At 45.3% G+C, this 21,181-nt stretch overlaps 1 protein-coding gene and 1 long non-coding RNA gene across 4 annotated transcripts in view; one reads left to right on the top strand and one right to left on the bottom strand.

Moving 5' to 3' along the window:
* Nucleotides 1-3,565: 3,565 nt before the first annotated feature.
* Nucleotides 3,566-6,981, bottom strand: LOC311522340. Its single transcript, XR_014712104.1, has 2 exons — nucleotides 6,779-6,981; nucleotides 3,566-6,164 (listed from the first exon to the last, which is right to left on the bottom strand). It is a non-coding gene; the product is annotated as an uncharacterized lncRNA (long non-coding RNA).
* Nucleotides 6,155-21,181, top strand: part of EMSY (EMSY transcriptional repressor, BRCA2 interacting) — a 57,202-nt gene continuing 42,175 nt past the window's right edge. For 2 of the 3 annotated variants that reach the window (XM_084631539.1, XM_084631540.1), the window contains exons 1-6: nucleotides 6,155-6,839; nucleotides 11,662-11,770; nucleotides 14,653-14,752; nucleotides 15,318-15,392; nucleotides 17,949-18,124; nucleotides 19,685-19,837. In XM_084631539.1, the coding sequence (XP_084487665.1) occupies nucleotides 11,701-11,770; nucleotides 14,653-14,752; nucleotides 15,318-15,392; nucleotides 17,949-18,124; nucleotides 19,685-19,837 (574 nt within the window). In that variant the 5' untranslated portion in view covers nucleotides 6,155-6,839; nucleotides 11,662-11,700. The remainder of the gene's footprint in view (nucleotides 6,840-11,661; nucleotides 11,771-14,652; nucleotides 14,753-15,317; nucleotides 15,393-17,948; nucleotides 18,125-19,684; nucleotides 19,838-21,181) is intronic. The other variant, XM_084631541.1, reaches the window with a different exon arrangement.

A 21,181-nucleotide genomic window follows, 5' to 3' on the forward strand; every position in this document is an offset into this window, starting at 1 on the left:
CTGAGGCTCTGGTCCTGCAATTATTCAAGTCAAGGCAAAGCTCCCACTGATTTTAGTGGTGCAGGAACAGACCTTAAGTGAAAACGAAGGTTCTGATTATGCCAATGCTTTTTTGCACAAGCTTAACTTTAGGTAGGTATGAGGAGTCCCATTGAAATCAAACAAACTATTCATGTGCATAAAGTTAAACATATGCATATTTTCAGGATTGGGATGCTCATCAAGATGTAGTTATTTTTAATGCATCTATTTCTATTCAATGGAAAGGTAGATCAATTTTTAAAGTCCTGCTTGTTTTCGAAACCTGTCAAGATGATCAGAAACATTTCTTTTCACCACAACTTGAAAAAAATATGAAAATATCTTTTGTAACAGGCTTGGGCCAAATTCTACTCCTATTTATTAGTATGATGGCTTTCAGATGTGAATTTCTTGAAAAGAGGGAGAGTGCAGAATGTACATAGCCCATTAAAGATATTTGTTTCTAGTAATGAGGCTTTTATAGAGTATGTATGCTGTATAAAAAATGAGGAAAAAAACTTTATAAACCCTCTAAGTACCTTTAGTATGATTGTTCTTCTATTTTAACAATTAACAGTATAAGACTTACTCAAAATATAATGTTGTTCAAAAAGGCTTTTACAGATGTGTCCACATTCCATTTATGTTTAGTAGGGACTGTTTCGGTCTTGTCACTGTACATATGACACTCTCTCTTTATCCTTTTAAAAAACCTTTTATTAATGAAATTGTGTGTGCTTTGTTCTTAATTATGTTATCATTCTTGAGTTTTCTAACATGTCTAAGGTCAGCATTATTTCACTTTCAGGATCTCTCTACGACTTACTAATGGTTGCAAGATAATACTTTAAATGCACTTTATGGGAAATGATCTGGCTGTCCTTCATATCTTTGAATGAAATCTAGCCTGGTTGTTGTTTTTTAAATTATACTGTTTAAGTACAATAAATTATGCAGGTTTCCTGCTATTAAAATGCAAAGCGTATTTGCAAGAGGAAATCGGAAATCATAAGAAAGCTTTTAGTAGCTTTATTGCTAATCATTATTTATCTCCCGACACAAAAAAGGGAGAAATTCTCTTCAGTGTGCAAGGAAAAAAAGGAGAGCAAGTTAAACTGCAAAGGAGTGCACCTCCAGAATTGTATCCCTTTTAAGATGTGCTCAAATGTGTGGTGGCAGACAAAAATCAACCCTGACATCTGTTGGTTGACCATGATTCTGGTGACACCGTGAAAGCAAAAGGATATGGCATATATAAATATGGGAGAGGAGAGTTAAACTTCCAGACTAGTTGCATAGATAGAATCATAGAAATGTAGAGCTGGAAGGGACCTCAAGAAGTCATCAAGTCTTGCCCTCTGCGCTGAGGTAGGACCAAGTAAACCTAGAGCATCCCTGACAGGTGTTTATCCAACCTGTTCTTAAAAACCTGCAGTGATGGGGATTCTCCAATCTCCCTTGGAAGACTATTCCGGAGTTAACTACCTTTATAGTTGGAAAGTTTTTCCTAATATCTAATCTAGTTCTTCCATGCTGCAGATTAAACCCATTACTTCTTGTTTTACCTTCCATGGACTTAGAGAACAATTGATCACCATCCTCTTTATACCGGCGTTTAACATATTTGAAGACTTAACAGGTCCTCCCTTCAGTCTCCTTTTCTTGGGATTAAACAGTCCCAGTTTTTTATAGTCTTTCCTCATAGGTCAGTTTTTCTAAATGCTTTGTCATTTTTTGTTGCTGACATCTGGACTCTCTTCAGTTTGTCCACACCTTTCCTAAAGTATGGTGGCCAGAATTGGACACTGCACCAGTGGAGGCCTCACTAGTCCTGAGTAGAGCGGGAGAATTTCTTCCTGTGTCTTACATACAACACTCCTATTAACATACCCCATGACTTTATCCCTTTTTGCCGCTGCATTACATTCTTGGACATCATCTTACAACATCAGCAGGAAGACAGCAGCTGCAGCTTCAGACAGAACATATTTAAGTATCTTTTCTTTTTTATAAAACAATTTTTGGGCAGAAAGTGCCAAATACATTTTTTTAACACAAATGCATTACGGAAAATCCTTGCTGTCACTGAATGAACCACAAAAGGTTGTCTTCCACCATATCCATAGGACGTTTTGGGCCTGATCTTGCCAAATTGTCTCACTGACATCACAAATGAGGATTGGCAGCATCTGGCCCAAAGTTTGCCAGGGCAGGGTAGTGTTGGCAAAGGGAAGTGCAATTTATACCCCCCTGCACTAACTTTGCTGAATCTAACTGAATTTGTGCAACGTTTAAAGCCAAATTCTTCTTTCAGATAAATGTGTACAGGTGGCTCTACTTGCGTGCACTTTGGCTCTTTTCTAATACAATTTTTATTTTTAAAATAAGTGTAGTAACTCTGACCTTGGCATTTGCACCTGCTGCAGCTATGGTAAAGCAGCCTCGAATGCTGTTTTGGGGAAAGAAATAGCCCATGAGAGGAGCTCAGAATCTGCACCAAGGGGGTAGTTGGAAGCTGGTTAGAGAAGAAGGTGAAAAGAGACTCTGCTGGGGTGAAAAGGAGCTTGACCAGAGGAAGTTGCATTAATAGAAGCTGGACCATGAAGGACCATGTGTAAGGAGTCTGGTTGCAAGGGGCACAGAGCCTATGACCAGTGAGGTTAACCATTGGGATGCTGACAGAGGGAAATACAATGGGTGTGGCTCTCCAGGTGAGGGGCTGTAGTTCACAGGTGGACCTGTTTGATAAACATGTGGTCATCGCAGGGTAAAAGCAAAGGAGCATCACAAACCAGATAAAAGTGGAAGCAGGACAGCAGGGGTGAAGCTGGACTTTGTAGCCAGGGAGAGAAGGAGTTGATTCCCCTATGGTGACACAATGTTTTAGAAAAAACTTTTTATAATGCTGGTAATTTATAGTTTATTTTCCTAAGCAAGAACATTATATTATTCTATTATGTATATATTATTGTTCCTGCCTAAATTCTGGGTTTTTCCTTTATAAAGTTTAAAATTATCTCCATTGTATTGGTTTGCCTCTGCCTCCCCCCACAGTAGGCATAGCCCCTAGCTGAGGCCTGGGTCACTCCATATCCAGGATGAGGGTCTGAAAACAACATTCCTGGCTTTTGGGACCACATGGTCACTGTACTCACAGTTGATAGGCACAGGGAGCCCATAGAATGGAGCACAACTGGATCTGTTTTTTTTTTTTTTGGGGGGGGGGGAGGGAAGGAAATTGTTTTATCTTATTTTTTTCATAGGAGAGAGGTATGTGGAGACTTTTTGCCCATAACACTTACACGACTGAAGGTGATTCAACATTCACAGCACCCACATTCTATTATAAATAATGTAAATTTGTGAGACCTACCCAGAATTTCCCATGAACCTAAAACCTATTACCATGAAGATAAAGGAAAAACCATATGACCAAAGCAGTATGGCGAGCCCCAAATGTTCAGAAACCACACATCAGGCCCACCCAAAATCATGAGATTGACTTAAAAAACCTTCGCACAAAGAAAAGGAGTACTTGTGGCACTTTAGAGACGAACCATTTTATTTGAGCATAAGCTTTCGTGAGCTACAGCTCACTTCATCGGATGCATACTGTGGAAAGTTTAGAAGATCTTATTATATACACACTAAGCATGAAAAAATACCTCCTCCCACCCCACTCTCCTGCTGGTAATAGCTTATCTAAAGCGATCACTCTCCTTACAATGTGTATGATAATCAAGGTGGGCCATTTCCAGCACAAATCCAGGGTTTAACAAGAACGTCGGGGGGGAGGGGGGTTAGGAAAAAACAAGGGGAAATAGGCTACCTTGCATAATGACTAAGCCACTCCCAGTCTCTATTCAAGCCTAAGTTAATTGTATTCGAATTTGCAAATGAATTCCAATTCAGCAGTTTCTCGCTGGAGTCTGGATTTGAAGTTTTTTTGTTGTAAAATAGCGACTTTCATGTCTGTAATCGCGTGACCAGAGAGATTGAAGTGTTCTCCGACTGGTTTATGAATGTTATAATTCTTGACATCTGATTTTTGTCCATTTATTCTTTTACGTAGAGACTGTCCAGTTTGACCAATGTACATGGCAGAGGGGCATTGCTGGCACATGATGGCATATATCACATTGGTGGATATGCAGGTGAACGAGCCTCTGATAGTGTGGCTGATGTGATTAGGCCCTGTGATGGTGTCCCCTGAATAGATATGTGGACACAGTTGGCAATGGGCTTTGTTGCAAGGATAGGTTCCTGGGTTAGTGGTTTTGTTGTGTGGTATGTGGTTGCTGGTGAGTATTTGCTTCAGGTTGGGGGGCTGTCTGTAGGCAAGGACTGGCCTGTCTCCCAAGATTTGTGAGAGTGTTGGGTCATCCTTCAGGATAGGTTGTAGATCCTTGATAATGCGTTGGAGGGGTTTTAGTTGGGGGCTGAAGGTGACGGCTAGTGGCGTTCTGTTATTTTCTTTGTTAGGCCTGTCCTGTAGTAGGTGACTTCTGGGAACTCTTCTGGCTTTATCAATCTGTTTCTTCACTTCCGCAGGTGGGTATTGTAGTTGTAAGAATGCTTGATAGAGATCTTGTAGGTGTTATCTCTGTCTGAGGGGTTGGAGCAAATGCGGTTGTATCGCAGAGCTTGGCAGTAGACGATGGATCGTGTGGTGTGTCCTGGATGAAAGCTGGAGGCATGTAAGTAGGAATAGCGGTCAGTAGGTTTCCGGTATAGGGTGGTGTTTATGTGACCATTGTTTATTAGATCAGTAGTGTCCAGGAAGTGGATCTCTTGTGTGGACTGGACCAGGTTGAGGTTGATGGTGGGATGGAAATTGTTGAAATCATGGTGGAATTCCTCAAGGGCTTCTTTTCCATGGGTCCAGATGATGAAAATGTCATCAATATAGCGCAAGTAGAGTAGGGGCGTTAGGGGACGAGAGCTGAGGAAGCGTTGTTCTAAATCAGCCATAAAAATGTTGGCATACTGTGGGGCCATGCGGGTACCCATAGCAGTGCCGCTGATCTGAAGGTATACATTGTCCCCAAATGTAAAATAGTTATGGGTAAGGACAAAGTCACAAAGTTCAGCCATCAGGTTAGCCGTGACATTATCGGGGATAGTGTTCTTGATGGCTTGTAGTCCATCTTTGTGTGGAATGTTGGTGTAGAGGGCTTCTACATCCATAGTGGCCAGGATGGTGTTACCAGGAAGATCACCGATGGATTGTAGTTTCCTCAGGAAGACAGTGGTGTCTCAAAGGTAGCTGGGAGTGCTGGTAGCGTAGGGCCTGAGGAGGGAGTCTACATAGCCAGACAATCCTGCTGTCAGGGTGCCAATGCCTGAGATGATGGGGCGCCCAGGATTTCCAGTGATTTGCCAACCCAGCCTGGCCGGTTTTCCTCTAAGAAGGGGAGGAATGATGATCTTCCCTTGGAGAGACAGGCTGCATGGTCAGAGGCAGGGCTCTGCTCCCCCGCCTCTGAAATGCAGCCAGGTCTGGGGAGGAGCATTGCCGCTTCCCAACGGGAAGTGGAGAGGACTCTCCGGAGGGCAGAATCTTGGGTAGTAGATAGAATATCCCAGGTCGGGGTTCCAGGGGTGTGTCTGTGCGGATTTAATCTTGTGCTTTTTCAGGGAGTTTCTTGAGCAAATGCTGTAGTTGCTTTTGGTTACTCTCAGTGGGATCAGAGGGTAATGGCTTGTAGAAAGTGGTGTTGGAGAGCTGCCGAGCAGCCTCTTGTTCATATTCCGACCTATTCATGATGACAGCAGCACCTCCTTTGTCAGCCTTTTTGATTATGATGTCAGAGTTGTTTCTGAGGCTGTGGATGGCATTGTGTTCCGCACGGCTGAGGTTATGGGGCAAGTGATGCTGCTTTTCCACAATTTCAGCTCGTGCACGTCGGCGGAAGCACTCTATGTAGAAGTCCAGTCTGCTGTCTCAACCTTCAGGAGGAGTCCACCCAGAATCCTTCTTTTTGCAGTGTTGGTAGGGAGGGCTCTGTGGATTAGTATGAGATTTAAAAAAAATAAATTCAGAGTTCTTTTTATTGGCCTCCCGTTGTGGAGTTTTCGTCTTTAGCCATGAGGACTTTTTGTTTTTAAAAAATGAAAGTGGAGGCTCATACTGACTCCAGGAGCTGAGGGTTTAAGGCAAACAAATATCACAAGACTTGTGAGAGAAGGAAGACTTGTGGCAAGGCTGCAGGGCCTTTACTCCCTGACAGCCTCTCAGCCCGGGTACTAGGAACGCAGCCCCCCCTCTCTCGGCTATGCAGAGGGCTCTGGCTAGCGCCTGGGTGCGCTTCGCCCCTGGGTGCCAAGTGGAGCCCCAGGACAATGGCGCTGGGTGCAGGGCAAACACGTTGCAACTTGCTTTGCACCTCCCCTCCCTTCTGAGCCGAGCCGCGCAACGCGAGCAGGAAGTTTGCCCCCTCTCGCGCTCCGTCGTGCGTTCCAAGCCGCTGGGCGTGGCGGAAGACTCCCGCCGGCGCTCCGTTGTCATACACAAAGGGACTACACCTCCCAGGTAGGCGCCGCGCGGCGGCCTCAAGCCACCATCTTGGAAGCTGACCCGCCCCTTGTCTCGCGCAACGGCGGCGAGTACGTCGTGACGTCTGAAGCGGGCCGTGGGCAGGGCGTCGCTGAGGGGCAACTACAATTCCCACACGGCCCCGCGCGGCCGCGCATGCGAGCTGCTGTTTTGCCGCCATCTTGGCTGGACGGAGCTGCCTGCCGCCGCCACTAAACAAACCTGAAGCCACCCGGGCTCTGCCGCTGAGGAGCCTTTAGATGTTCCCGGAACGGCCGGGCAGGTGGGTCCCCTCCCCGCGGGAGCTGGGGCGGGGGCGGGAGGGCGACTGGCCCCTCCGTGGGCTGGTTGGGTGCTGTGTCCACGTCAGTGAAAGGCGCAGGAGTGGGCAGCTCCCGCTTCCCCCCGCCCGGCTGGCGGAGGGCGACGCGTCCGCCCACCGGGGTGAGCGGGAGGCTTCCGTCCGGCCCCCTGGCTGTGGCTGAGGGAGCTGCGGGGACCCCCCCACACACACACAACACCCCCTGGCTGTGGCTGAGGGAGCCGAGCACGCCCCCCCCCCCCACACACACACAACACCCCCTGGCTGTGGCTGAGGGAGCTGCGGGGACCCCCCCCACACACACACAACACCCCCTGGCTGTGGCTGAGGGAGCTGTGGGGACCCCCCCCCACACACACACACACAACACTCTGTGGCTGAGGGAGCTGTGGGGACCCCCCACACACACAACACCCCCTGGCTGTGGCTGAGGGAGCTGTGGGGACCCCCCCCCACACACACACACAACACCCCCTGGCTGTGGCTGAGGGAGCTGTGGGGACCCCCCCCACACACACACACAACACCCCCTGGCTCTGGCTGAGGGAGCCGAGCACGCCCCACACACACACACACACAACACCCCCTGGCTGTGGCTGAGGGAGCTGCGGGGACCCCCCCCCCCCACACACACACACACAACACCCCCTGGCTGTGGCTGAGGGAGCTGCGGGGACCCCCCCCCCCACACACACACAAAAACACCCCCTGGCTGTGGCTGAGGGAGCTGTGGGGACCCCCCCCACACACACACACACAACACCCCCTGGCTGTGGCTGAGGGAGCTGCGGGGACCCCCCCCACCCCACACACACACAACACCCCCTGGCTGTGGCTGAGGGAGCCGAGCACGCCCCACACACACACACACACAACACCCCCTGGCTGTGGCTGAGGGAGCTGCGGGGACCCCCCCCCCCACACACACACACGCACACAACACCCCCTGGCTGTGGCTGAGGGAGCTGTGGGGACCCCCACACACACACACAACACCCCCTGGCTGTGGCTGAGGGAGCTGTGGGGACCCCCCCCACACACACACACAACACCCCCTGGCTGTGGCTGAGGGAGCTGCGGGGACCCCCCCCACCCCACACACACACAACACCCCCTGGCTGTGGCTGAGGGAGCTGCGGGGACCCCCCCCACCCCACACACACACAACACCCCCTGGCTGTGGCTGAGGGAGCTGCGGGGACCCCCCCACACACACACAACATCTCCTGGCTGTGGCTTAGGGAGCTGTGGGGACCCCCCCCCCCCACACACAACACCTCCTGGCTGTGGCTGAGGGAGCCGAGCACGCCCTACACACACGCAACACCCCCTGGCTGTGGCTGAGAGAGCCGAGCACGCCCCACACACACACACACACAACACCCTCTGGCTGTGGCTGAGGGAGCTGTGGGGACCCCCCCACACAAACACACACAACACCTCCTGGCTGTGGCTGAGGGAGCTGTGGGGACCCCCCACACACACACACACAACACCTCCTGGTTGTGGCTGAGGGAACTGTGGGGACACCCCCCCCCCCCCCACACACACACAACACCCCCTGGCTGTGGCTGAGGGAGCTGTGGGGACCCACACACACACAACACCCCCTGGCTGTGGCTGAGGGAGCTGTGGGGACCCACACACACAACACCCCCTGGCTGTGGCTGAGGGAGCTGTGGGGACCCCCCACACACACACACATACAACAACCCCTGGCTGTGGCTGAGGGAGCTGTGGGGACCCACACACACAACACCCCCTGGCTGTGGCTGAGGGAGCCGTGCACGCCCCACACACACACACAACACCCCCTGGCTGTGGCTGAGGGAGCTGCGGGGACCCCCCCCACACACACACACACACAACACCCCCTGGCTGTGGCTGAGGGAGCTGTGGGGACCCCCCCCACACACACACACAACACCCCCTGGCTGTGGCTGAGGGAGCTGTGGGGACCCCCCCCCCACACACACACAACACCCCCTGGCTGTGGCTGAGGGAGCTGCGGGGACCCCCCCACACACACACACACAACACCCCCTGGCTGTGGCTGAGGGAGCTGTGGGGACCCCCCCCACACACACACCCACACACAACACCCCCTGGCTGTGGCTGAGGGAGCCAAGCACGCCCCACACACACACACACACAACACCCCCTGGCTGTGGCTGAGGGAGCTGCGGGGACCCCCCCCCCCACACACACACAACACCCCCTGGCTGTGGCTGAGGGAGCTGTGGGGACCCCCCACACACACACACCCACACACAACACCCCCTGGCTGTGGCTGAGGGAGCCAAGCACGCCCCACACACACACACAACACCCCCTGGCTGTGGCTGAGGGAGCCAAGCACGCCCCACACACACACACACACAACACCCCCTGGCTGTGGCTGAGGGAGCTGTGGGGACCCCCCCACACACACACACAACACCTCCTGGCTGTGGCTGAGGGAGCTGTGGGGACCCCCCACACACACACACACAATACCTCCTGGCTGTGGCTGAGAGAGCCGAGCACGCCCCCCACACACACACAACACCCCCTGGCTGTGGCTGAGGGAGCTGTGGGGACCCCCCCACACAAACACACACAACACCTCCTGGCTGTGGCTGAGGGAGCTGTGGGGACCCCACACACACACACACACAACACCTCCTGGTTGTGGCTGAGGGAGCTGTGGGGACCCCCCCACACACACACACAACACCTCCTGGTTGTGGCTGAGGGAACTGTGGGGACACCCCCCCCCACACACACACACACAACACCCCCTGGCTGTGGCTGAGGGAGCTGTGGGGACCCACACACACACAACACCCCCTGGCTGTGGCTGAGGGAGCTGTGGGGACCCACACACACACAACACCCCCTGGCTGTGGCTGAGGGAGCTGTGGGGACCCACACACACAACACCCCCTGGCTGTGGCTGAGGGAGCTGTGGGGACCCCCCACACACACACACATACAACAACCCCTGGCTGTGGCTGAGGGAGCTGTGGGGACCCACACACACAACACCCCCTGGCTGTGGCTGAGGGAGCCGTGCACGCCCCACACACACACACAACACCCCCTGGCTGTGGCTGAGGGAGCTGTGGGGACCCCCCCACACACACACAACACCCCCTGGCTGTGGCTGAGGGAGCTGTGGGGACCCCCCCACACACACACAACACTCCCTGGCTGTGGCTGAGGGAGCTGTGCACGCCCCATACACACACACACAACACTCCCTGGCTGTGGCTGAGGGAGCTGGGCATCCCTCTCCCCTCCACGTGTGCACACACACAACACCCCCTGGCTGTGGCTGAGGGAGGAGGGAGCTGTGCCCCCCTCCCACACACAGCACCCCCCCCAGCCAGCTGAGAGAAGAGGGGGCGATAGTGTATATCTCCCCCCACGCTGTGGGAGCTGTGTGCTCCACCCCTCCCCCACAAAGCCTGCCCCCCTTGGGCTGAGGAAAGCGGGGGCAGCTCTGTCAGCTGGGGGTTGAAGGAGCTGTTCCTGTCCCTTTCCCCCAGTTTATGGAGGCTAGAGGAAGCATTTCACTTCCTCCATCTTGGGGGGTTGTATTGGGGGTCACTAAGCTTCTGCCCACCCATTGACCATCACCTCTTGTTGTTTGTGTATGGGATCATTTGTTTTCACTGAGACCAGGACAATTACAGGGTAGTGATAATGGGTACAATGAATTTGGGAGTAGGGGTAGGTGCATCCTGGGTCTGCTGTCACAGTTTCCTGTGCGTGCTCTGCCAGATCATCTCGTGCAAAGTGTATGATGCGATTGATGCTTTGTTTTTGTTCACGTTGCTAAACACAGAACCGTAATCACTGCTCTGTGGCGCTTCAGTCTAACGGCCCAAGTGCAGTACAAGTATTGGCATGGTCTTGCACAAGTCTATTAACCTGTCTGCCTCTGGCGAGTAATTTTTTTTAGTGGGTGGATAAAATCATTTTAATGAGTGGTTTTCATCGTTGTCAGGATGTGGTTGGACAAGTTAGATACTGTGCCTGAACAAGTACATTTTCATGATGTTTTTGCCAGTGTGCAACATAACAGACAAATGCCAAATATATTCCCATGGATGGTAGAGTCACTGTAGCTGGAAGACTTCCTATAATAGATGCTCTGTGCGTAAGGAGAGGGAGGGGACTTTTACATCAATTCAGAGATAGTTCCAGATATAAGAGAGAGCATGGCATGAAAGAAGGTCTGAGAAAGATATAGGCATCTGTCGGGAGAGAGGCTAGGATGACCCTCAGGTGTATCTACACTAAAGAGACTATACTAACATAGTTACTCTGGTAGAGCCATACTGGCATAGCCCCACAATGTAGATGCAACCTACACTGACAGAAGAGGTTTTTCTGTCAGTATAAGAACATCACTTCTCTGAACATTAGCTCTCTCCGTGGAAGCACTCTTCCATCGATATAGCTTTGTCTGCCTGGGGGTTATGTTGGCATAGCTACAGTGCTCAGTGGTGTGGTTTATTCACACCTCTGACTGATATAGCTATCCAGTATAATTTTCAAGTGTAGACCTAGCCTGAGGAAATGGCTATAGGAAGTCAATGTCTGGAGTGAAGTTGCAGAATTTTTATAGTGAAATGGCAAGCCTTTTGCAGGGGTTCAGGCAGGGGAATACGTGGATGGAAAGGAAGATGACCTTGGCGAAGTTCTGAGCAGGCTGGAGGAGGGGAGAGATTGCACTAATCAAATTCTAAGATGTAGAGCATGGACTTTTACTTACAGTATTTGTATTCTTTTTCAGGGAGGTTGAGCTCTGTGGGAGCACAAACACAGGGAAAGAATGCCTGTTGTGTGGCCAACCCTTCTGGATCTCAGCAGGGATGAATGCAAGAGGATTCTTCGCAAACTGGGTACAATTTGTGGCTCTCTGCTTCCTCCATCCGCCTGGCTGCTGGGACTTTGTGTATCTATCTCTGTTTAAAGAATTGCCAGCCCACTGTCTTCATTAAACACTTTCATATGTTTGCAATCAACATATAAGATACAGAAAGTGATCAGTAGGTGTCAGTGTTTGTTTTCACAGCTCTTGCTTTGATAGTAGTTGGTAGGGGTGGATGCTCTTTATGGATTCAATGAATAGAGCTGGTTTTAAACCTAATTTCATAGAATCATTTTGGTTGGATGGTACCTGCACTGCAAATTATGATGTTTTCATGCACATTAATGTGTAATAGGAGACATTTCTGTCAAAAGTGAGTAACTCCTCAGTTTGCTATGTCTGATTAATTTCCTACCTCCTTTTTTGGTTTTATATAGAGAAAACATATGAAGGTCAAAATGAATCTTGCAATGCTACCCATGTTTAGTTGTCACAGTGGTTAGAGTTACATCAGTAAAACTACTGTAATGCAGATTCTTAATGAAAGAAAATGTCCCGCAATACAATATTTCCAGTCTTCAATTACAGAAGGACAGGAACTGGCTGGGAGAGGTGAAAACAATCTCAATTAGTTTAATGGTCATAACAATAGGAGCCTCTTGAATTGCTGTAGCCATGCGTTGAATTCTGGATGCTTTGCCCAAATGAAAAGGGCTATCTGTAAGAAAGTTTCTGGGTATTATATCCGTAATAACATGCATATGTAGTAAGGCAATTATACTTAATAGTTTTTAATAGCATTTTAATATTGGAAGAAGAAAAATCTTAGTTTTCTTTTTAGACTTTCATTTAGGCAACATAGTCTAGTGGTTGAACACAGTAGAGGGAGTTGAGATTTGATATTTGAGACTTTTCTTCTGACTTCCTACGTAACCTTGGGCAAATCACTTAACCTCTCTGGGCTTTATTTTATCTATCTATAAAAAAAGTACTGTACTACGTATCTTGCATCAGAGGCATGAAGTTTAATGTAAAGTTCTTTGAGGTCTTCAGATTATGCTATAAAACTATTATTATTAGAGAGAGAAAAGGGTGAAACTTTCTCTCATCTTGCTTGGTTATCGTGGGGAGGGGGTTTTGTTTTTAAGAGACAGCACATTGAGTATAGAATCTGAATCATTATTTTTATTATTTAAAAATGTATTACTTGTATTGTGGTAGCACCTAGAGGCCCTAAATGAGATTGCAGGTGTACAAACAGAGACAGAGGCTTATGCTATCTGAAAGAACTTTGTCTAAATAGACAAGATAGACAAGGGAGAGGAAATGGAAGCACAGAGAGGTGAAGAGACTTGCCCTGTCTCAAGGTCACAAAGCAGGTCAGTGGTAGAGCAATGCATATATCCCATGTTTCCTAACTTCCAGTCCAGTGCTGTATCCATTAGACCACTCTCCAAGGCTCAGATACTCCATAGTAAATTAAACGCCATAGCAGATTTTAGAAAAATGTGTCAATACTTAAATCATATCTTAGTGTGATATCTAGCACTGCCCTGGGACCTTTGCAGTACATAGCTGAGGAAGCATGAAATATGGGATGATGTGGCAGCCTTAAATTTGAATTTGCTTGTTTTCATTTGTTAAACCTAATTTTATACCTTATTTCGGCCATTTAACTGGATTTCCCTTGACTGAACAGAGACTGCACCAGTTACAATTTGTCTGTACTACTTAGGGATAGGAGTGAGGAAGGTGGTGCCATAAGAATGGCCATACTGGGTCAGACCAAAGGTCCATCCATCCCAGTATCTTGTCTTCCAACAGTGGCCATGATATTTTCTGTCTTATTATCTATCCCTTTCTTAATGATTCCCAACATTCTGTTCGCTTTTTTGACAGCCGCTGCACATTGAGTGGATGTTTTCAGAGAACTATCCACAATGACTCCAAAATCTCTTTCTTGCGTGGTAACAGCTAATTTGGACCCCATCATTTTATATGTATAGTTGGGATTATGTTTTCGAGTGTGCATTACTTTACGTCTGTCCTGTGATCTTCACTGTCTGCTATAATGCTAAAACATACAGTTCAAGGTCTTAATATACTGGCTCTCCATAAAAATACAACAACCTTAACTCAGACATCGAGTGATTACTGAGTAAAGTAACTTCATAGTCTAAGCACAGAAAAATACTGTAGTATCTCTCGTATTACTGTGTGGTACCTTAGCAAATGTTGACTTTAAAGACAGCAATTGGGTTTGTATATAAAATGCTTTATTACCTAAGCCTTAAATACTTAAGCAGTTATTGTCTGCCCAATGTCCTGGTTTGGGGGTTATGGCTGACCAGTGTGTCTTCTCTGTTTTCCCCTAGGTTTCGTCAGAACTGGGCTGGGTGTAGGAATTGTTTTGGGCATGGTTCTCTGGTTTTGTAATTTGGGTCCACTGGACTCACTTGCTGACAGCTTTTGAAAACAATGCAAGTCTTGCTTATTTTGGAAGCTATTATCTGACTGCTATCTGTGCACTAGTCGGTCTTTTTTGTTACTCTTTCTGTCCCTATTAATACTTATTTTTATGTTAACTGGGATTTGATTTTGTTGGTTTGTATAGCTATGTTTAGTGTGGAAAGGGTTTAGATTGCTAATTTAAAACAAGGTTTTCAGTCACACATTTTTTGTGAAATGTTCAATAACTAGAACAATAAGTCATTCACTCGATGTCTGAGTTAAGGTTGTTGAATTTTTATGCAGAGCCAGTATATTAAGACCTTGAAATTTATGTTTTAGCATCTTAGCAGACAGTGAAGATCATAGGACAGATGTATATCTACTGAATTTAAACCCATGATTTTATTTTTCCCTTTTTGATGTTAATGGTTAAGAGCTAATCATATTTCTATATTTCCTTAGAACTGGAGGCATATGCTGGAGTTATCAGCGCCTTGCGTGCACAGGGGGACCTTACCAAGGAAAAGAAAGACCTTCTTGGAGACCTCTCCAAAGTGCTTAGGTAAACCTCACACTACTTATGGTAAATGTGGTGAGTGTATAATTGGTTTATGGCCTGTTTTCTTTTAAAAGCATTGCACATACTTCCTACCAGAGGCATCTTCAGCTCTTAAAATGAATTCATAATCAGAAAAGAGACACAACAAACAATATAGCGGTGATTCCATATTTATTTTGAACCCATATTTATTTTCCTTTCAATGATTCCTGGTCGCATTTGCTTAACTTGCAAATGAAATTATTTTCCTCACTTCCATCCTTGTAAGATTGGAACCCAGAATTGGAAATCCAGCCATGTAGCCACTAATGTAATCTCTAGTAACTATGGTGAAATCCTTTCTATTCTCTAGGCCAGAGAATTATCTTTTACCTTCTGAATAATAAAACACTTCATTTTCACTGTCACAGGGAAGAGAAGCAAGTGGCAATCTCTAAAATGTAAATGCTGACCCCTCCATCCACCAGAGTGGTGCTGTTTCTAACATTTTCATTTTTGCTAACAGGATCAGATAAATATATTTGTCTTTCCATATCTAAAATATATTGGCTGCTTTCTTTTTTGACAGCATTTCCACTGAGCGCCATCGTGCTGAAGTTCGGAGAGCCGTAAATGATGAACGGCTAACAACTATTGCGCATAAGTAAGCTATTACTCATACTGAACGTGACTTCCATAAGTTAGCAAATAGTCTTTGCATTGGGCAGTCCTTTATCTTTTAAACCAAATACTAGAGATTTTAAACCACTAGCAACCTTGAAGGAATAACACAGCTGACAATTGTAGTAGTACATGTAACTATACCCTCAGCTATTGCAGATCTGTAGTATGTACTACAGGAAAATGTGTGGAAGTTGTTGAAATCTGCGGTTAATGAGTCACTGTTTTGTTCATTAAGGTAGTGCTTAGGAGTCAGCTGAAAATGCGGCCCTATTGTGTCGTATATAAACATAGCATAAGAGAGAGTTCCTGTCTTGAAGAGCTTACAGTCTAAATAGATAAGACAAACAGAAAGTAGGGAAACTGATAAAATGTATATGGAGAGTGAACAATGTGATGGCTGCAAGCTTCATGTTTTGCCATGATTTTAGTTTTGTTTAAATCTTTTTGATTGGGTTACATTAGGAGAGGATTAGCTAAATGGAAGGATAAAGGATCTTTGGTGACCTTGAGGGAGGGGGTCAGAGAGGGTGGAGCAAACAGCCAGTCAACACTGGGGAAAATGTTTAGAGTGAAAATTTCAGAAAGCAGTGTGACATCATCACTGTCCATTACTCCCTGCTTGAACTGCCCTATGCAGCTGCTGTGGCAGTGTTGGTTTTGGCTGGCTCCTCCCTGTGTTTTCTTTCCCAAAGCTCACAGTTGCTGTGGAGAAGGGGATGCCCCCTGGGTCCTAGTTCCCTAAGGAGTGGGGAGTGGTATCAGTTCTGGGTTCTGGAGGGAAGGGTGGCCTGGCTGGGCCATATTTATCCCCCAGTTCAGCAGGACATGGTTGAACTGCTTTCTGCAACTGTTGTGCCAGTTTCAGTCTCTAGCTAGCTCCCTACGGTTTTTTCCCCAAAGACCACATGACTGGGGGAGAGAAACTGGTGCTCACTTATCTTTAAGTGAGATGCTTAGTACTCTAATTATCTAAAAGTAGTTTTCAGAATTAAATAAATGGCTTGAGAGATTTTATTTTAAGGGGGAAAGAAATGCCTTAAATTATTTAATGTTCAGCTAGAGAATAAGAATTTCTCTTTATTTTCATAAATTAATATAAAACAGCTATAGATTTTAAGTGTGAATCTTACAATTCTGAAATTATAGGGGAAAAAGCAATAAAACAATCATGTATAAGGAGCCTATCGTATCAGTTAGCAATATTTTGAACTGAGACTTACCAAAAGGCATATTCTTTTGTAAACTGTCAGACTCATAGATATTAAGGTCAGAAGGGACCATTATGATCATCTAGTCCAACCTCCTGCACAACGCAGGCCACAGAATCTCACCCACCCACTGCTACGAAAAACCTCTCATTCAAATGTTTCAGGTTTAAAGGCTTGGAAATAGTCTGGCCTATTAAACAACTACATAGCACAACAGTTCAGATTTTTTTCTTTAAAAAAAGTGAATAAAGAATAGCTTATAATAAAACAATCAGGATTGATTTCTTAAATTGAATTTCCTGTTAAATGCTGATGACGATGTCAGCAGTTTGCAAAACTCATGCAGTTTCTACCTCAAGGGGATTAAAATCTAGAACACACAGTAGGAAACCCAAAGGGGGTGCTAGTTTATGGAATGCCATATCTTTTTGTAAATCTCTTTTCTGTCTTTCACATTAAGAAATAATATAGCAGAGAGCTCATTTGACTGATGTGGATTAATTCTTAGTGATGCTAGGAAAGTGCAGTATTGCCATTAGATATACTGGAGTTAGCACTCTTAATATAAACTCATGTTTGCAGTTATTGTCAACAAAAATTCTAAATTTTACCTCAACTGATGCTAATCAGTAAGTACTGTAAGAAAATTTGTGGAAGATGCTGAAACAAATCTGGGTTTAACTGAGAAATAGACTAATTAGCGCTAATTTTTTTACTAGTTACTTAGTACTGTTAGCCAGAGTTAAAAGTAGTTCTTCAGTATGTGGTAATAAGTTAAATGAAACTCTCATTGAAAATTATAGTCTACAATTCTGGCTTCATTGATTCAGTGAAATGGTCATACAAAACAGAAGCATTTCTGCCTAGCTGAAAAAGGAGACAACATGATTGTTAAGTATTCTATTTTGTCTTCAAACTTTGAGGCCAATTAGAAGTTAAGACCAGGTGGTTGGCCTCTGTTAAGGGAAATGCATGGGCTGAGCCATTTGACATGTTGCAATCTTGTTTGGGCTATTGTGATGGGGCTTAGAATATTTTTAATTAAGTAGAACGAGATCTGCCTTAGAAACGATTATTTCTATAGCACACTTAGTTTGATGGCTGTTTCATGAACATTGTGCTTCTGATATTTTTAGCTAGTTAGAGGAGTATAATATACACTAATTTGCAAGTCTGCTTTTTTAGTTATGTTTTACTGTGCATATTCTAGGCTGTCACTAGAAGAGAAATCCTGTTATCCAGTAGCTTTTTTCTGTTGGAAAAGTATATTTAGTTAGTAAATGTGCTGGATAAGAGAACACTTTCACATAATATGCATTTCTGTTTAGTATGTCTGGACCGAACAGCTCTTCAGAATGGTCTATAGAAGGTCGTCGACTGGTGCCGCTGATGCCACGGCTGGTTCCACAAACAGCCTTTACTGTAACAGCTAATGCTGTTGCCAATGCAGCTATTCAGCACAATGCATCTCTTCCAGTTCCTGCAGAAACTGGGAACAAAGAAGGTGAGGGAATCCCAATATTTTACTGCAAGTAGTGAGGATGTGAGAAGAACAATTTCACATTTTAAAGGGATACCATAAGCTAGCTTAGATCCAAAGTGTGTAGGTTATATTTAAAATAAAAAACAAAAATCCACCTTCATTTTCATACAATATTAATAGAAATGTTTTCATGAAATCTGATTGGATTTGAAGTCCCTTTCGGAGTTTTTGCAACCTAAATGTAGTATTGTGCTAGTGCAGCGGTTCTCAAACTGGGTCGGAACCCCAAAGTGGGTCGCGACCCTGTTTTAATGGGGTCACCAGCGCTAGCTTAGACTTGCTGGGACCTGGATCCGAAGCCTGAGCCCCACCACCCAAGGGCTTCAGCCCCAGGTGTCACAGCTCAGGTTACAGGCCCCCTGCCTGGGGCTGAAGCCCTTGAGCTTCGGCTTTGGGCCCCCCGCCCAGGGCAGCGGGGCTCAGGCAGGCTCAGACTTCAGTCCCCCCTCCTGGAGTCATATAGTAATTTTTATTGTCAGAAGGGGGTTGCGGTGCAATGAAGTTTGAGAACCCCTGTGCTAGTGCATTAGGAACCAGAATATGAAATTGACCAAAAGCACAAAGGAACTTGACTGGTTCACTATCTATGCGAAGGAAAAAGCAAAAATGTAAACCACATATGTTTTAAATGTTCGGAAGATGTAAAGTGTGGCAGTTGCTATAAATGGTGCAAAGGTAAATTCCTAAAAATGAAAGAAATTAAAAAAGTTGTTGTTACAGGCCCCATTAAGGTACAGTGATACTCAGAAAGCTGACTTTGCAAAATGACGTGGATCTCCATTCTTATTTTGTCACTCCAGATCAAATGTTCTAAATTAACAAGTCAAAAGATGCCACCCCCATCCTGCCCGTACCCCCTACAAACTCCATCTAAGCTGGAAAGTTTTATTTTACTTTGTTTTATGGGTTTAATTACAGTATATTTACACAGTTACAGAAAACCTAACACTTCCTGAATTAGTTTTTTTCTGACAGATTTGGGAAACGTTATACCACCTGCTTTGTCTTACTAATGCTTGTAAACATCAATGTTACAGCAATTAAACAAGGAAAACCATTTTAAAATACATTAATCTGTCTTAATTTAAAGAGGGTTTTCAGATTGATTCTAGGACTGACATGCCACTGAACACAATGCAATAACAATTTTATATTTATATCACTGATCTACGCTAGAGTCCTAAGCACATTAAAACAAAGTTAATTTAAATACTAAACATGTATAAGATAAACTATAATATAAAACACACAGTCAGTAGAGAAGAAAATAATATCAATGGTGTCTCTAAGGTCTTCTCAAATAAAAACGTTTTAAAATCTGCTTTGAAAGCAACTAATTCTATGGTCATTCTTGGGTCAGAGAGGACACCACTCCACAGTAGCAGGACCGCAGAGGCAAAAATGTGGATAGTGACCCAATAAGCCTTAGGCTTTAATTTATCTTCAAAGCTGTCAAAATAGTGCTAGGATAATGGAATTATTTACTGTAGTTATGTGGAAGGTGTCTTCTCTCCTCTTCAGTGGTGGTTTGCTATTCCTACACAAGTACCACTTCAACCCCAACATCTACCCCTGTTCCAAGTGGCAGTGTAGCAACAGTGAAGTCCCCCAGACCTGCCAGTCCAGCCTCCAATGTAGTCGTCTTGCCAAGTGGAAGTACTGTTTACGTCAAAAGTAAGTGATACCAGTAACTTTGATTAACAAAACAGAAAGGGGATGGTCTTGTGGTTAAAGCACAGGACTCTGACTCAGGTAATCTGGGTTCTAGACCCAGCTCTGCCTCAAATTTACTATGTGACTTTGGGCAAGTCACTTTACTGATAAATACACTAAGGCACAAAGATGTTAAAGTGGGATTAATACTTCCCTTCCTCAGGGTATGTTGAGGCTCAATTCATTGATGGAGATATTTTGATGTATGGGATAACAGAAGTGCAAAGTATGAAAAATAAAACCTAGGAATTGCCATGCAATAATGGATCATTTGTCCATCTAGTTTGGAATTTTGCCTCTGATGTGGTCATGGCTAATGCTTCAGAGGAAGGTTTCCCTTTCACCTCTTCCCCAAAGTATGCACCTGGCTGACTGCTGTCATTTGAGGGAGTGGGAAGGAGGAGAAAACCTTTTTCCCTTCTCAGATGAGCAGGAGAATTTCTAGGAATATCATTTTCCTACAAGCAGTCATGTGCCCTAAAGCAGCAAGTGATATGGCATGTCAAGGTAAAGTGCCAAATCCTTACCTGATGTGAATCAGGTAAGGATTTGGCCCTTTATGGATATTACCAAAAGAATATAAACTTAAAATAATATTGTTTTCCTGCTGTTTTTTTTCTGAGAAGTAGCTGAACTTTTAAACAAACTACACAACTAACCTCACGCAGGGATTCTATTACAATTTACTTGCACAGTGCTGTGGCTTGCATACTCCTATAGTTTTGCACTGTGTTGGGAAGTACAGGCTTAGAAACCAACTACATCATTTTACTATTCCTACTATCACGGCGGATAAAAATTGATGACTTTAAAATAATCAGAAATCAGATTTTTTTATTTAAATGTATATACATTTTTGTTGAAAAAATAACCCTATCTAAAATTAAATTTGAAGTTGATAACCTGTGTTAGTGTCAATGTGCTATAATCTACTGAAATAATTTAAATAGAAAATATGCTGCATCAATGAGCCCTCCTCAGATTTTTATTCTGTTTTTAATTACATACAGAATCAGAGAGAAAACAGCTTTTGAGGTCAACTCAAGCTTTATAAATGTCACAATGTAATGTAATTAAGTAATTATCTGTTGTTGTTTTCAGTCTTTATAAAGGAGTGAATGCAATTTACATTTTCCAGAAAACCTTTAGCTGTAACTAAACTGAAACCAAAGGTAATTAGCAAGTGCAGAGAGAATATTTTCTTCATTTTGACTAGTTCAGTCAAAATTTAGAAACTGATTGGGAGTTGAAAAAGGAGGAAAGTTTGTCTAAAAATAAAAGCCGGGTGGGAGATGATGAGATTAA

The sequence above is a fragment of the Lepidochelys olivacea genome, assembly GCF_965140295.1.
Source record: "Lepidochelys olivacea isolate rLepOli2 genome assembly, chromosome: 1".
Taxonomy (NCBI): domain Eukaryota; kingdom Metazoa; phylum Chordata; order Testudines; family Cheloniidae; genus Lepidochelys; species Lepidochelys olivacea.